Source organism: Leptodactylus fuscus, chromosome 6 (genome assembly GCF_031893055.1).
Source record: "Leptodactylus fuscus isolate aLepFus1 chromosome 6, aLepFus1.hap2, whole genome shotgun sequence".
NCBI lineage: Eukaryota > Metazoa > Chordata > Amphibia > Anura > Leptodactylidae > Leptodactylus > Leptodactylus fuscus.
Genome location: NC_134270.1, coordinates 97,176,482 through 97,190,810, shown reverse-complemented (window position 1 = coordinate 97,190,810; position 14,329 = coordinate 97,176,482). Strand labels below are relative to the sequence as shown.

Below are 14,329 nucleotides of genomic sequence, written 5' to 3'. Positions count from 1 at the left end.
TCTAGCAATATTAGCACTGTGGGGATCCTACTCCCAGAACCCCCTACCATTCACCTGTTTATAGGAGCCACAGAGATTGCAGCAGTAATGCATTTCTTCATTGGCTACATTAGTACGTCCTGTACAACACCATAGCTGCCATACTTGCAGATTTGTCTAATTGAAAACCTGGATAACCCCTTTAACTACGTTTAAATTCTATGAGAGCTGGGTGACAACCTATATGTTGACTATGACAACTTCTCTATGGCCTATGGCTTACCTGATTTATGATGTACCGACATGAGATCACATGCTGTATTGCAGAATTTGACAAATGACCATCCCTGTAGGATCAGTAATAATGATCTATAGATATATCTACATAACTCGTTTGTCACCCAGCTTTACAGGAACAGATATAACTAAGATATGTACTTTTTAACAACTGTGCATCAGCGTGGATCTATCTCAGATGGAAATACAGCATGTGGTAGAAGTAAGTTATATGTTTAGCCTAGAGCTGTGAAAACAAAGTGCTCAAGCAGTGCTCCACCCCGAGCTCCACCTAGACTGTACACTGCACAAGGTTACAACCAGTGACAGGTGCACACAACTGGCTCTGCTACCTTCCATCCGTACACAGCAGGGAGGTCTGTCAGGTAAGGACAGGAGACTTATCCTAATCTTTACAGGTATCCCCTTCCTTGAAACGTCTTGTGTCACTCAGAGCATAAGCTCTAGGATCATACACTGTCTTATTGATTGTAACAATACATGGGGTGAAAAATCTACAGGGGTAAATGTCAGAATTTACGGAATCTCAGCTTTATGGAATCTCCCATCCATGACATAGGAGACTCATAAAAGATCGATAAGTTATGGCAGACTATCCATGCTGCTACTCTACAGACAGAATACAAGCTGAGGTAAATGGCACCAGTGTTCTGCTGAGGGACTTGCAATGATGGGGACATTGATTTCCTATAATAGTTCCAATCATAAAGTCATTCATTCTGATATACAGGTACATTAAGAAATTGCCTGCAATATGAGTAAAGCTTCATATCAACTAAAGATGAAACCTAAAAGTATCCCCAAGTAGTCGCACTTAGCACATAATGAGAAGATATGTTCTGCGCTATACACCTGAAACGTGCTTGTAATGGGTTACATCACTACAGCTGAGGAATAGCATCTCCAAGCTCTTCATTTTGGCGCTAGTGATCACCTCCAGTAGCTGGGGTATGGCAGCAGTGGTTCAGGGGCAGGGACATGAAGCTTTTCGCTGGTCGCTGTCGCTGGTCCCGATTGGTTCGCACTAGCGTTCAAGTTTTCATGGGAGACTCTGTTGCTTAAAATCGGCAGAGAGAAAAGCCCTGCTGTTTTTATACTGAAACTGTCGGAAAACAGGCGGAACCCATTATGTGTATGTAATGTATACTAAGTAATTAGTCAAGTGCACTGTGCATATTGGAAAGCATAGTGCACTTGACTAATGGTTTTCAGAAACCCTGCCATCGTATCAGGAATCTTTCATATATATAAGAAAGGATGTAGTGGAGGGCATGTGAGCAGGTACCCCAGGTGGGGAGCAGCAACAAGCCACTTTTATATATTTACATACAAAGTGAGGGTGGTAACAGAGCTTTTGCCCTGGGTATAAGAAACCCTAGCTATCACAATGGTTTTAGAAATCACAGCGTATCTGCTGCATGTATTTTTCTGCAATCTGTGGATGGGATCCTAGCGAATTCCATCAATCTTACAGCAACTGTAAAATGCTGCACTTATTTTCTGTGGCGTTTCCGCTGCAGCCAAACCACATTGTTTACGCCATGCGGTGCCCCAGTCTTATAGACATATGTTTGCAGGTGTTTTTAAGTGTTTATTATAATATGTGTGCATATGTGTGTTATAATATATTTTACAATAAGTTAGTTATGTATGTGTGCATAAGTGTTTTGGGGGTGCTTACTGCTCTACCACTACTAGTGCTGTGACAAGAAGTGAGCGTGCATTCACATGGTGCAAAATTGCATCAGAAAAAAATGCATATAGTTTTAATGTAGTTTGGATTTTACAGGTAAAAATTAAGAAACTGCACCAAAATTGCATCAAAACTGTATTTTTTTTTGTAATGCAGTTTTAACTGTGCCCAATTGCACCAAGTGAAGGCGCCCTTAGGGTCCATTCACACGGAGTAAACGCGCGCTCATTTTGGCAAAATACACGTATAAAGAATACACGTGTAAAAATAAGACTCCCCATTGAGTTCAATGACTTTTTTAAAACGTGTAAAAAACGTGCCAAAAAATGAGACACGTTTTTTGATGCTTTTTTTTTACACATGTAAAAAAATGTAATTGAAGTCAATGGGAGTCTTATTTTTACACGTGTATTCTTTATACGTGTATTTTGCCAAAATGAGCGCGCGTTTACTCCGTGTGAATGGACCCTTAACACTAACATCCCATGTGGCGGAATTAAGCAAAAAATCACTGCAGAAAAAACACTGAGGAAAAAACACAGCAGAAATGTATTGCATTTTTTTCGGCAGCATTTTTTATTGCGTCTTGGCAAAGTTTTCCATGCAGAAGTTTTCAAAAACACTTTTCCAAGGCAGATTATCTGCAATGTGTGAATGGGATCAGCTATTGCCAAAATCATGAGGTGCAATTAAAGCTGCATCATAGCTGCAATTAAAGGAAAATGTGAAATAACTGAGTACACTGCAAAAATTATTTTAATTGTATCATTATTAAGATGGTACAGATTAAAATAATACTTATATCTCCTTCATTGGGTCAAATTAATGTGTTGGAGGGCTTTTGAGTGGATCGGTATAGGCAAAGGCATATATTGTGACTTTGCCTCTATTGCCACTTCCCAAACATCCATCCAGCCCCAAAATTATTTAATAGTGTTGTTGAGGGAATCATAATACCCCAGAGATATGCTGTCTGTAAAGGAAAATTAATTAACAGGCCAAGATCGGCTACAGCCGATCTTTGACCTGGAGAATCAACAGAGACACATGGTGGTGGTGTATCAAAATGGATTCTGTTTTAATGGTGGCTAGAACAAAGTATATATCACATGGCATAGACAGAACAGGATTGGCTAGTATAATTAGCCTAACATCTATTGGTGGAGAAGTTTGTAACAATAGCCCTGATGCATATCTATTGGATAAGAAACTGGAGAGAGGTCACACCCCCCAGAGGGCTAGCTCTACTATAAAATGGAGTCAGTGACCGCATGGTGGCTGCATGGTATCAATCAAAATGGCAGCCATCAGCACATGTCTCAAATACACACCCTAGTTGTCTATCTCATGGCATTCTAAAGACAATAGACATCCTTGTTGGAGACAATTAGCTTAATTACCCTTCTCTTGTCCCTTTATCTTTTAAAAGGGTCTTTGGTCTTTGATCCTTTCCTAACAATGCCCCTGGTTCCAGACGATCTGTCACCATCCTTTGTACGATAGCATCACCCAATACACAGAGCATAGTATTTACATAACCAGTCTGGCAAGTCTCCAAATTGCTCATCTCTGGACAGATAGAGAATCTCAGCCCCCACCTCTATACACAATTTTTCATAAGATATTATTAGCCCCCCACAGTGTCCAGCACGAAAAATCCAACAATTTCATTGGTAAGGAGAATGGTGATATAGGTGCCCTAGAGGGTATTGATATCTTCCCCCCACTCTCTAAAACACTGGTCCCATATTAACCTATAAGTTAGAGTGTTACCCTATGCCCGTCACCTACGTATTGCCTATAATAGGTAAATACCAGATCTCCCTCTATAAATATTAGTTTGTTCAGTGCCAATCTCTCACTACATAACGCGTTTCTTCTAATGATAATATTTAGCTTCAATAGTCCTCCTTCATAAGTCCCTGGCAGTGATATTCGGCCATGAGGAGCTGGTGTCTGTGAGCAGTATATAAACCCTAGGCTCCAACTCTTCAGATGACATCACAGTGACATGCGAGAGCTCATCCCACCTCCGTGAACACCCATTCATTTTGCAAGTACTTTAAAAACACAGCATTTTTTTCCACGGTGTTTCAGCAGCGGCAAAATGTTGCATTTCCGCAGTGTGGGGCTTCAGCCTCAGGGTAATTGCACACAGAATTTTCTTTGCATTTTTGCTGGACTTTTCACATTATTGTTACCATGAAAAACATAGTTAAAAATGTCCTGGCCAGAAATTACACGTTTTTTAAGAAATAATTCTGAATACCTTAAATACACTATATTTTTATTGGTGTGTTTTGCACATTTTCTCATGTTTTTTTATTGCAGGTTAAGAATAGGTCATCAATATTTAAATGGTCGCTGTTATTTCAACAAACTTTGCTCTAGCAGATATAAGCTGTGTGATATACTTTTAATCTACTTTGTAGCACATTTTATACAGATGGGGAGCCCGGGCTGCTGCCGTCTAACAGCTAGACATCGGAGTCTCCTCCTCGGTACTGTGGTGTGGCCGCAAGGCCGCCGCCGGCAGCCCACTTACCTATGTGTATACGCTCCACCCACCTATGACATCAGCATATCTTGGCCAATGAGGGAGTGGGAGCGTCCTTACACACTCCCCCTCCCCACACACACCAGCGAGACCTAGGTAGAGGGGACAACAACTATCCTACTCACACCAGCCGAGTGAGATAGGGATTGGGTGCTAACACTTTGTATTCTCTATTTTTATTATACCCCCGCAATCACATTGGCATATACAATTTTATGTGTGAATTTTATAAGTGATACTTACTAATAAAGGTTAAGTTTTAGTCCTTTCCATTTGAGTTGGTTTATTAGTATTTAGGTAGGTCAAACTATGATCTACACATTTATTTTTGCTGGTTCTCTAACAAACCACCAGTAATCATTAACCATAATGATTACTGCTGGCTTGATTCATATCTGCGTTCGGGATTTACATTCTACTCTCTGCATGAAAAATGTGGATAGAAAATTGCTGTAAGCAGCACTTTTCACTGTCCATTTTTCAGAAGGAAACTGACTGGAAACTACACAGACCCCATTATAGTCTATGGGATGAGCGGGTTTCCTAAGGTAACTGATTTTTTATGCGGAATAGGTTTCCATTTGGGAGGGGTCCCCAAACGGACCTCCCAAATGGAAACCCGACCGTAGATGTGAACCTAGCCTTAAAGGGGTACTCCCACGTCGCATACTTACCAGTCTTCGTTCCTCTAAAATCTTCTGTCTTCCGGCTTTGTCTCGTCATTGGTGGGCGGGGTCACATATACAAAGCCAAGCGGCGAGATGCCGCCGGCCCTGCGTGCGCGCTCATAGACCGTCTAGCCTTCACAATGCAAATACAGACCCGACAGGGTGCCGGGTCTGCATTGTGAAGGCTAGACTGGTGTATGAGCGTGCACGCAGGGCCGGCGGCATCTCGCCGCTTGGCCTTGCATATGTGACCCCGGAGCGGAATAACAGCATCGCTTCTGCTTGCTTCATGAAGGGCAGAAGCATAGCGATGTTGCTGGCTTCAGCTGTGCCGGCGTAGTCCCCAGCATCCGCCTCTATTACAGCCTCTATTACAGCGGATGCTGGGGAGTGTTAGACACCGGCACAGGTGAAGCCAGCAACATCGCTATGCTTCTGCCCTGCATGAAGCAAGCAGAAGCGATGCTGTTATTCCGCTCCTCCGCCCCCCGCCCGGAATAACAGCATCGCCTCTGCCGCTGCTTGCTTCATGCAGGGCAGAAGTATAGAGATGTTGCTGGCTTCACCTGTGCCGGCGTCTAACAGTGTATTGGTGGCCCCTTCCCCCAAAGGGTAAACTACCCCCCCCCCCCCTCCAGGCTCGCTCCCGTGCACTTAGCCCCTCCTCCCTCTCCCCTGAGAGCAGGCTGAAACATCACTTGACTCAGGAGCAGCTAGGTCAGGGCTGTGGCCACAAAAAAATGAATAAAGTAATATAGTGAACAAACAAAAGAGTTCTGCTGAAGCAATGTATTTAGGAAAAGTCTTACATTCACATTTACAAGCAGTATAGATAGGATCCTTGTGACGGGACAACCCCTTTAAGCATTTATCCGCAATCTAATATACAGTAGAAAACTGCTATGAAGGTGATAGTGCCCCATGTCAAGTGAAGGTTTGCTATATCTGTACGTGAAATAATTTAGGGGACAAAAACATTTTGATTCATCCACAAGAGTCCTGGAGTCCCAGGTTCAAATCCTGCCAAAAACAACATTTGCAAGGAGTTTGTATGTTCTTCCCCATGTTTGGGTGGACTTCCTCCCATACTCCAAAGACATACTGATAGGGGAAAAAATAGTAAATACTTGTACCTATATTTATTGCATAAACTTTCCTCTATTCTTCCAAGAACATTGCTACGGCTATCCACAGGTTGTGGTTCTGTTCCTCAGCGCCATTCATTTAAAGGGGGTAAAGTTTGTTGCATCTGTTTAGAGTGAACCCTCATAAAAAGCAGAGTCACTATCACTGTCTTCTCTTAGCAGAGATCTTACCATGGGGAATGAAGTGAGCAGTTCAGAAGTTGAAGAGGAGCAAGAAGGACCCATAAAAGAAAGTGATCCTGAGGTATAAAGTGTGCGAATCTGGCTTTATTAATACTACTACTACCACTACTGTTACTACTACTACTACTACTACTACTAATAGTAATAATAATAATAGTAATAATAATGCAGTAATACATTTTATTTATATAGCGCCAACATATTCCGCAGCACTGTACAATTTGTAGGGTTCAAGTGCAGACAAAAAGATACATTACAAAGAAATAGTCAATTCACACAATGGGACTGAGGGCCCTGCTCGCACCTACTGTAGACACCTACTGTAGATTCCTGTGCTGAGGACCTGACCACCTACTGTAGACACCTACTGTAGATTCCTGTGCTGAGGACCTGACCACCTACTGTAGACACCTACTGTAGATTCCTGTGCTGAGGACCTGACCACCTACTGTAGACACCTACTGTAGATTCCTGTGCTGAGGACCTGACCACTTACCGTTTATACTCAAGTATAAGCTGAATTTTTCAGCACAGTTTTTGTGCTGAAAAAGCCCCCCCTCGGCTTATACTAAGAATTAAGCATAAAAAAAAATGGTTTTTTTTTTTGTGTGTGTGTGGGGGGGGGGGAGGGGGGTCTATGGCCAGCCGCAACATTAATGTATAGAATCTCCCATAAAATAGTGAAAAAAAAGAAGCCTTAATAAAAATATAATTAAAAAACAAGTAAATAAAAGTTCTAAATCCCTCCTTTCCCTAGAATACATATAAAAGTAGAAAATTACTGTGAAACACATACACATTAGGTATCTCTGTGTCTGAAAGTGCCCGAATATGGGGTATGTGCAGTGCTCCTGTTCCGTCGGGAAGGGGTTAATAGGAGCACTGCAGATACCCTATATTCAGCCAGACTGAATTCCAAGTGGGGAAAAAAAAAACAGTCCTCAAGCTCAGGGAAGGGCAGACAGACAACCAAAACACCCCCTCCCCTTCCCCAGCAACTACTGCACCCAAAAACTACGACCATTTAAATTTTTGAAATTTTCCAGTAGCTGCTGCATTCCCCCCCCCCCCCCCCTTTGGTTTATACTCGAGTCAATAAGTTTTCCAAGTTTTTTGTGGTAAAATTAGGGGCCTCGGCTTATATGCTGGTTGGCTTATACTCGAGTATATACAGTACTTCAAAGACAAAAATGGATACAATCGCCGACTCCTCAGACAGCATTGATCCCCATACCTACAACCCGTCATCTTTTTCACTCTCATCCTTTGAGCCAATTACAAAAGAAGTCTCAGAACTACTTTTTTTCTCACCATACAATCTGTATTAGTGACCCTATCACAGCTATCATGGCTTCTCCATTCTCTGTCCCCTGTTACTACTTACTTTACTAATATATTTAACCTCTGTCTTTCTTCTAAAATCATTCCTTCTTTTTTCAAACATGATGCTACAACCTCACTACTGAAAAAATCCTCCCTCAACACATCCTGTGTTGCTAACTACGGACCCGTCTCTAATCTCTCTACACAGTCCCTATTGGGCAAACCATAAGCAGATTTGGTTTATGGCACTATGTTTATACTGATGACACCCAACTATATACCTTCTCTCACAACATTGCTTGCACTACTACAAAACACCAGTGAATGTATATCTCCCTGTTGTTTCTAACATCATGTCTTCCCTCTATCTGAAATTGAATCTTTCAAAGACTGAAGGACTGGTGTTTCCACCATCTACTAACCGACCCAACCCTGATATTTCTATTTCAGTCTGTGGTCATACCGGTTGCCTTGGTGTAATGTTTGACTCAGACCTTTACTTTACCCCTGGATCCAATCACTCGCACACTCATGCCACCCTTACCTCAAAAACAAGCCCAAAATCTGCTCTTTCCTTACAATGGAAACATTAAAACCCCTTAAATGCCCTGAAGCCCTCTAAACCTGACTACTGTAATTCTCTACTATTTCTCTACAATCTATTCTGAATGCAGAAGCCAGGATCATCTATCAGTCTAAATGTAACACTGATGACTACCATCTCTGTTAGTCACTGCACTGGTTGCTTATCCAGTATAGAACATAACGTAAATTTACCATCATCATTCAGAAAAATCTTTATGGCACTGCTCCTCCCTACATTTTCTTTCTCATTTCTGTCTGCTCTTCATTCAGCCAATGACCTAAGACTATCAATCCCACTTTTTTTCCAAGACTTCTCTCAAGTTGAACCACTTTTCTGGGATACTCTACCCTGGATAATCAGATTAACATCCCAACTTCAACAGCTTCAAGCGCATTGTAAAAACACATCTCTTCTGGCAGTCATATCACATTTCCTAATCTAACACTTTTGCTCTTACACTCCCCTAACCAACCCTCCTCTGTTCACCCCCTTCCACATTATTCCACAGGACATGATGCTTTTATCTGAATGTAACCCTATATGCCTAGGCACTTTAGATCTATATAAAAAGGACACTGGCTGGTGACCGGCTCTTACACCTTTATTTATTTGTGCAATTAAGGCTAAGGCCTCACATAGTGGCCACAGCAAAAAGCGATGTGGGGAAAACCGTGGTGGCAATGCATCATGGTTTTCCAACAGTGCTTTTCAAAGAAAATTCACAGAGGTTTCCTCTGCAGACTTTCCACTTCCATTATACCTATAGGGAAATCGCTGGTGTCTCCATAGGTATACTTGACATGCTTTGATTTCCAAAACAGCGTTGATTTTGGAAATTACAGCATGTCCGCTGCAAGTATTTTTCCACAAAGTGTAGATGGGATTTACTAGATTCAATTTGCAGAGACTGTAAAAAGCCATGTTTTTTTCGGCGGCGTTCCCGCCGTGGTCAAACCACGGTGTTTACACCTCATGGGGCCCTGGCCTAAAGTAACCTTTTTCATAAAAATGGCAGGTCCACTGTATAAACACTTCTTGTTGTGTAACCCCCTTCTACCTCATGGATTGTAAACTCCTGCAAACCAGGCTCACCCGGTCTTACTTTGTACATGAACCCTATGTTGTATAAATGCTGCAGGATATGTTGGGCCTACATAAATATAAATGTATTATGATGATGATGATGATTTCTATTATCATTGCTATTATTCATTCTAATGCTGAAAATAGAAATAAATAAACAACAAACACAGATGAAAGAGCTTCAGTCTTTATTAACATTAGAATTCTCCATCTTCAACCTTCATTCAGTTAATGTTTTTCGCTAAATTCACATTATAATCCATTGTAATCCTTTGTTCTCATTTGTCAAAAGATCAGAACAGACTAAAAAAACTAAAAGGTCCTGTTCACCTACATTCATTTTGTTTTAGTCAGAAGAAATAGCACAGGAATCTTTCCACAGGTATGCCATTTTCAATAATAACTAGCAGAATTAGGAATACATCTCTGAAGTATAGTAAAAGATGTAACAGGATCACTGCAGGATACATAATGTAATGTAATACAGTAAATTCGCAAGTTGAATAGTAAGTGCTGATCTAAGGTATAACAAAGGTTTTACCAAGGATCAGCAGGATCAGTACAGAATAATATAATGTATATGTACAGTGGCTTCACAAACAGAACAGCGAGTTCAGCTCTGGAGTATAGTGGACGATGTAATTCAAGATCAGTACAGGATCCTTAATGTTACACAGTAAATTCACCAGATGAAGACTATGTACCACTCTAAAGTATAACAAAGGTGTTACCAAGGATCAGTACAGAATAAGTAATATAATGTGTTTGTACAGTGACTCCACCAACAGAATAGTGAGTACAGCTCTGAAGAATCTAATACTGACTGTAATATTATTAGAATAGTATACTGAGTGATAATTCAGGATAAGTCATATCGTGTATTTGCGCAATGACTTAACTTTTACATAGATCGTACCACCTATAAATGGGCATTGACAGGTAGACAAACCCTTTAAGTAAGTAGACTATATACAGCTATCATTCAGATGGGTGCATATTTCGGATTAATACATATTGTGATAAAACGCGTGGAACTTGTTTGTCTGGTTTCCTGTGACATCCTTTTTATTTAACATGCTGGGTAGGACAATCATGTTGTATTGTTGAATTACTCACTTTGCGTCTCTGTTCCTCACTCTGTGCCTGAAGGCAGCATGTAACCTTTACACTGGTAAAACTTCTTATGTCTGTATATTGCAGCTGCATGTGGACAGAAAATGGCACAAAGCTAATGATTTTGTATATTGTTGTATTATGCTAAATGTAAATGTATAATGTACTTTAAATTAAAAAAATACATGTTTTTAAATGCTAAATTGTCTTTAAATGGTTGAGACATGCTCTAAAGTGATGGTTATATTGCTAGTATATGCTAACAATATATTATTATTGCAGTCTGACCTGGTGTTCTCAGCAGGATCCCCAGCCTCAGCACCTGCTCCATCTCCTTGAATATAAATGTGCTGCAGTTCCCTCCATGCCCTTTCAATCCCACAATATGTAAGATTTCAGATGTCGGACTGACCTTATATTATAGCAATATACCATCACTTTATGGAACTACCCCTTTAAGTAGTGAGTATAGGGCTATTTGAGAGGATGCATACTGCAATGCTCAGACTTTGCTTCCTACTGAGATTATATGTTGGGAAACTAAAAGTAAATTATTCTGAGCAGTCCTAATAACTCTAAGGCACAACCCAGAGGAGTGAACCACCCATCTGGAGAATGGATATCTGGCATGGACATCTCACATATTCATACGCAGCTTCGGTACCTCCATACTGTCCAGGTACATTGTCACATGTCACTGATGAATGTATTTTCTTTGCAGTTTTCTGTAGAGGTGAAGAATGGACCAGTCACTTTAAAGAGCTCACCGACTGTAAACTCTGCCCCGGGAACAAATGAAAGTATGTTCAATATTATTTATCTGCTCAGAAACCTTATATGTATCAGAAAATGTTGCCTAAAATATATCGTGTATATGAATGGTAGTGTAGTAATAAATGCCAGACAAACTGCGTAAGGCTAAGGTCCCACATTGCATAGTTGAGACGAGTAGAGATAAGAAAAATATAGTGCATGCCGTGATTTTTTTCACTCTTAGTCCTTAAAAAAAAAAGGACACGTGAATTGCTCCATGGTCGCAGAAACAGCAGAAAAATCATTAGTGTGAAAGTCTAAGACTTAAAATTTACCCCTGGTTGTTACCACTGTAACTAGCAGGCCCACATGACTGCCAGAGCCACTGCGGCTCTATGGCACCTACATCAGGTTGTTATTCTCAGCTATGGAGCAGATGCAGAATTTATCAGGGGCGAGGCTCTGTCATTCTTTCAATAAGTCAACATTCCTGTGTGTCTACAGGGCGTGTGTGCAGAAGACTGAATGCACCAACTTTACTGATAGCATACATAACAAAGCCCTCATTCCATATAAACAGGTCACTGACTGACAGTGCCGGACATGGGATTAACATTGTTTAAGGTCTAGGCCCAATGTAGCAAAAATGCCTCAATTTGGCTGCGGTAGAATTGGCACGGTGTTTTAAAGTATCTGCAAAGTGGATGGAAGTCTGGCTAATTCCATTCACACATTGCAGAAAAATATCCACAGAAGAAATGCTGCAATTTCAAAATCCATAGCTGGTGTTTTCTGTATAGGTATAAGGTCCATTCACACGTAGGAAAATGGCGCTGAATTTGGTGCTGAATTTCAGTGCTGAAAAAAAGAGCCTCCCATTGACTTCAATGGGTTCCTTTTTCTGCTAGCAGAACTGAAATTCTGCCTCTACATAAAACACGTTCAGAATGAGCGTGGACAAAGCAGATCCCATTCATTTCTATGGGAGCCGACATACGTGTGCTCCCCATTGAAATGAATGGGCTGCTTTTTTCCCTATTGCTTTCAATGTGAACTTTTTCACTGTGAATTGTCCCCTTCCCAACCCTTTTAATACAATTTATTGATAGGAACTATTAATACAAGAGGGGCATTTATGTAAGAGGGCATAATTTATACAGCAAGACATAAGAGAGCATCATTAATAAGAGAGAAATTGGACAATATTAATTTTAGGTGGCACTTGGGCATTATTGATTTAACCACTTCAGTACCGGGCCAATTTGTGGTCCAGGACCAGACACATTTTAGATTTATTTTGTATGTGTGGTTTTGAGGTCTGTAACATTTTTCTCGTATGTCTCAGTCAACTAATTTTTGCGTCTTTTTTCCGGGGACACATAGGGCTTTATTTTTGTGTTGTTTTTATTTTCAAATGTGTTTTATTATTTTTTTTATATCCGGGAAAATATAAACAAAATAAGAGGGAAATTGTGTCTGGTTTTCAATTTATTATTATTTTTTTTATTTAATAACACAAAGTGTCACTGAAAAACTTTATAAAATAGTTTTTCCCCTCCGTTACGGTAATTTTTATTTTGTATGGTGTCGTCGGGGGTGGGGCTATAACCTTTAATAATGGCGTTTTATTACCGTATTTTTTATTTTATTTTTTTTAATTATTGTTTTATTTACATTTTTAAAAAAACTTTTTTATTATATTTTTATTTTATTTTTTTTCAGATTGTGTCCCCATAAGGTAATAAGAGACCTTTGGGGACATCTGATCACTTTTTTTTTTTGTACTGGAGGCTGATTTCTCCTATAACTGAGGCTGGTACATTTAGCCTCAGTTGCAGGAGGAATACAGCCTCCTGCACGCTGTATACACAGTATACAGAGCTGATCTGGGTCCTGTAGCTTTTGCAAGACGCTGCTCCCGGCAGATCACGTGACTGCCGGGTCAGAGGGCGGCCAAATCACGGCAGCGTCCATAGCTGTGTATACAGTGCTCATTGAGCGCTGTATACACAGCGATCGAGATGGCAGGGAAGGTAATAAATCTTCCCTGCCATCTCTGTGGGAGCTCCGGCTGAAGTTACAGCCGGCTCCCAGCTTCAGTAGCTGCACGATCTCCGTAAAGCTACTGTGTTCTGACTGGACGTACCGGTACGTCCTGTCAGAACTAGGCAACCACTTCCTGGACGTATATAGTCTATGGGCAGTCCGGAAGTGGTTAAGAAGATAAAGTGGGCATTATTAACTATTAATTGTGGGCACTATTAAATAAAGGGGGCATATAGGAGCGTTATTTTGACCATTCATTGCTCTTCTATCCTGTAACAGTTGTCTGCAATATTTTGGCAGAACATAACCCCTGCGACAAGTAGCCTTCTTGCATGTATACAATGAGATGCAGGAGAATGTGCATTTCACATACATAGTGTCCTAGCATGTGATATGGCTGCAGCTGTTAGGGGGTTAATTCACTCCACTCACTCAATATTGTATACTCAGGCTAAATATTTTGTTCAATTCCTTGTATTAAACTTCAAGTCCAAGTCATGAAGATTGTGTCACTGTCCAAATATTTTTGGACCTAACTCTATATAAAAGAAAAACAAAGGGTGATAAAACAAGAAAAACAGTTGTAGAAATAAAAGGAGGCGGAGGTGATTGTTTCTTCTTTGTGATCACTCATTCTGGAAAAAAAGCTTCTCTAATGCCCAGGAAGAAGTTCCTGAATCTGGTAGTTCTATAAGTCCTCATCTATCATGTGCTGCTTCATAGGCGTACACCAATCACAGATTTCAGACCATACCATCACAGATGTACACACATAAACAATATCATTTCCTAGTACATACAGGTACATTTTTTTCATCACAGGACATTTATTATTCACACCATCACCTGCTGCAGAACATATTTGAGAAGGTGAAGCTTTTTGTCAGGTAGTTATTATTAAGT

The 14,329-nt window shown here is 40.6% G+C and overlaps 1 protein-coding gene across 1 annotated transcript in view; it reads left to right on the top strand.

Annotated features, from left to right (window-relative positions):
- The first annotated feature begins 568 nt into the window (after positions 1–568).
- BCAS1 (brain enriched myelin associated protein 1) overlaps positions 569–14,329 on the top strand; it is an 81,928-nt gene continuing 68,167 nt past the window's right edge. The window contains exons 1-3 of the mRNA XM_075276849.1: positions 569–641; positions 6,502–6,583; positions 11,349–11,427. Coding sequence (XP_075132950.1) covers positions 6,512–6,583; positions 11,349–11,427 — 151 coding nt within the window. The 5' untranslated portion in view covers positions 569–641; positions 6,502–6,511. The remainder of the gene's footprint in view (positions 642–6,501; positions 6,584–11,348; positions 11,428–14,329) is intronic.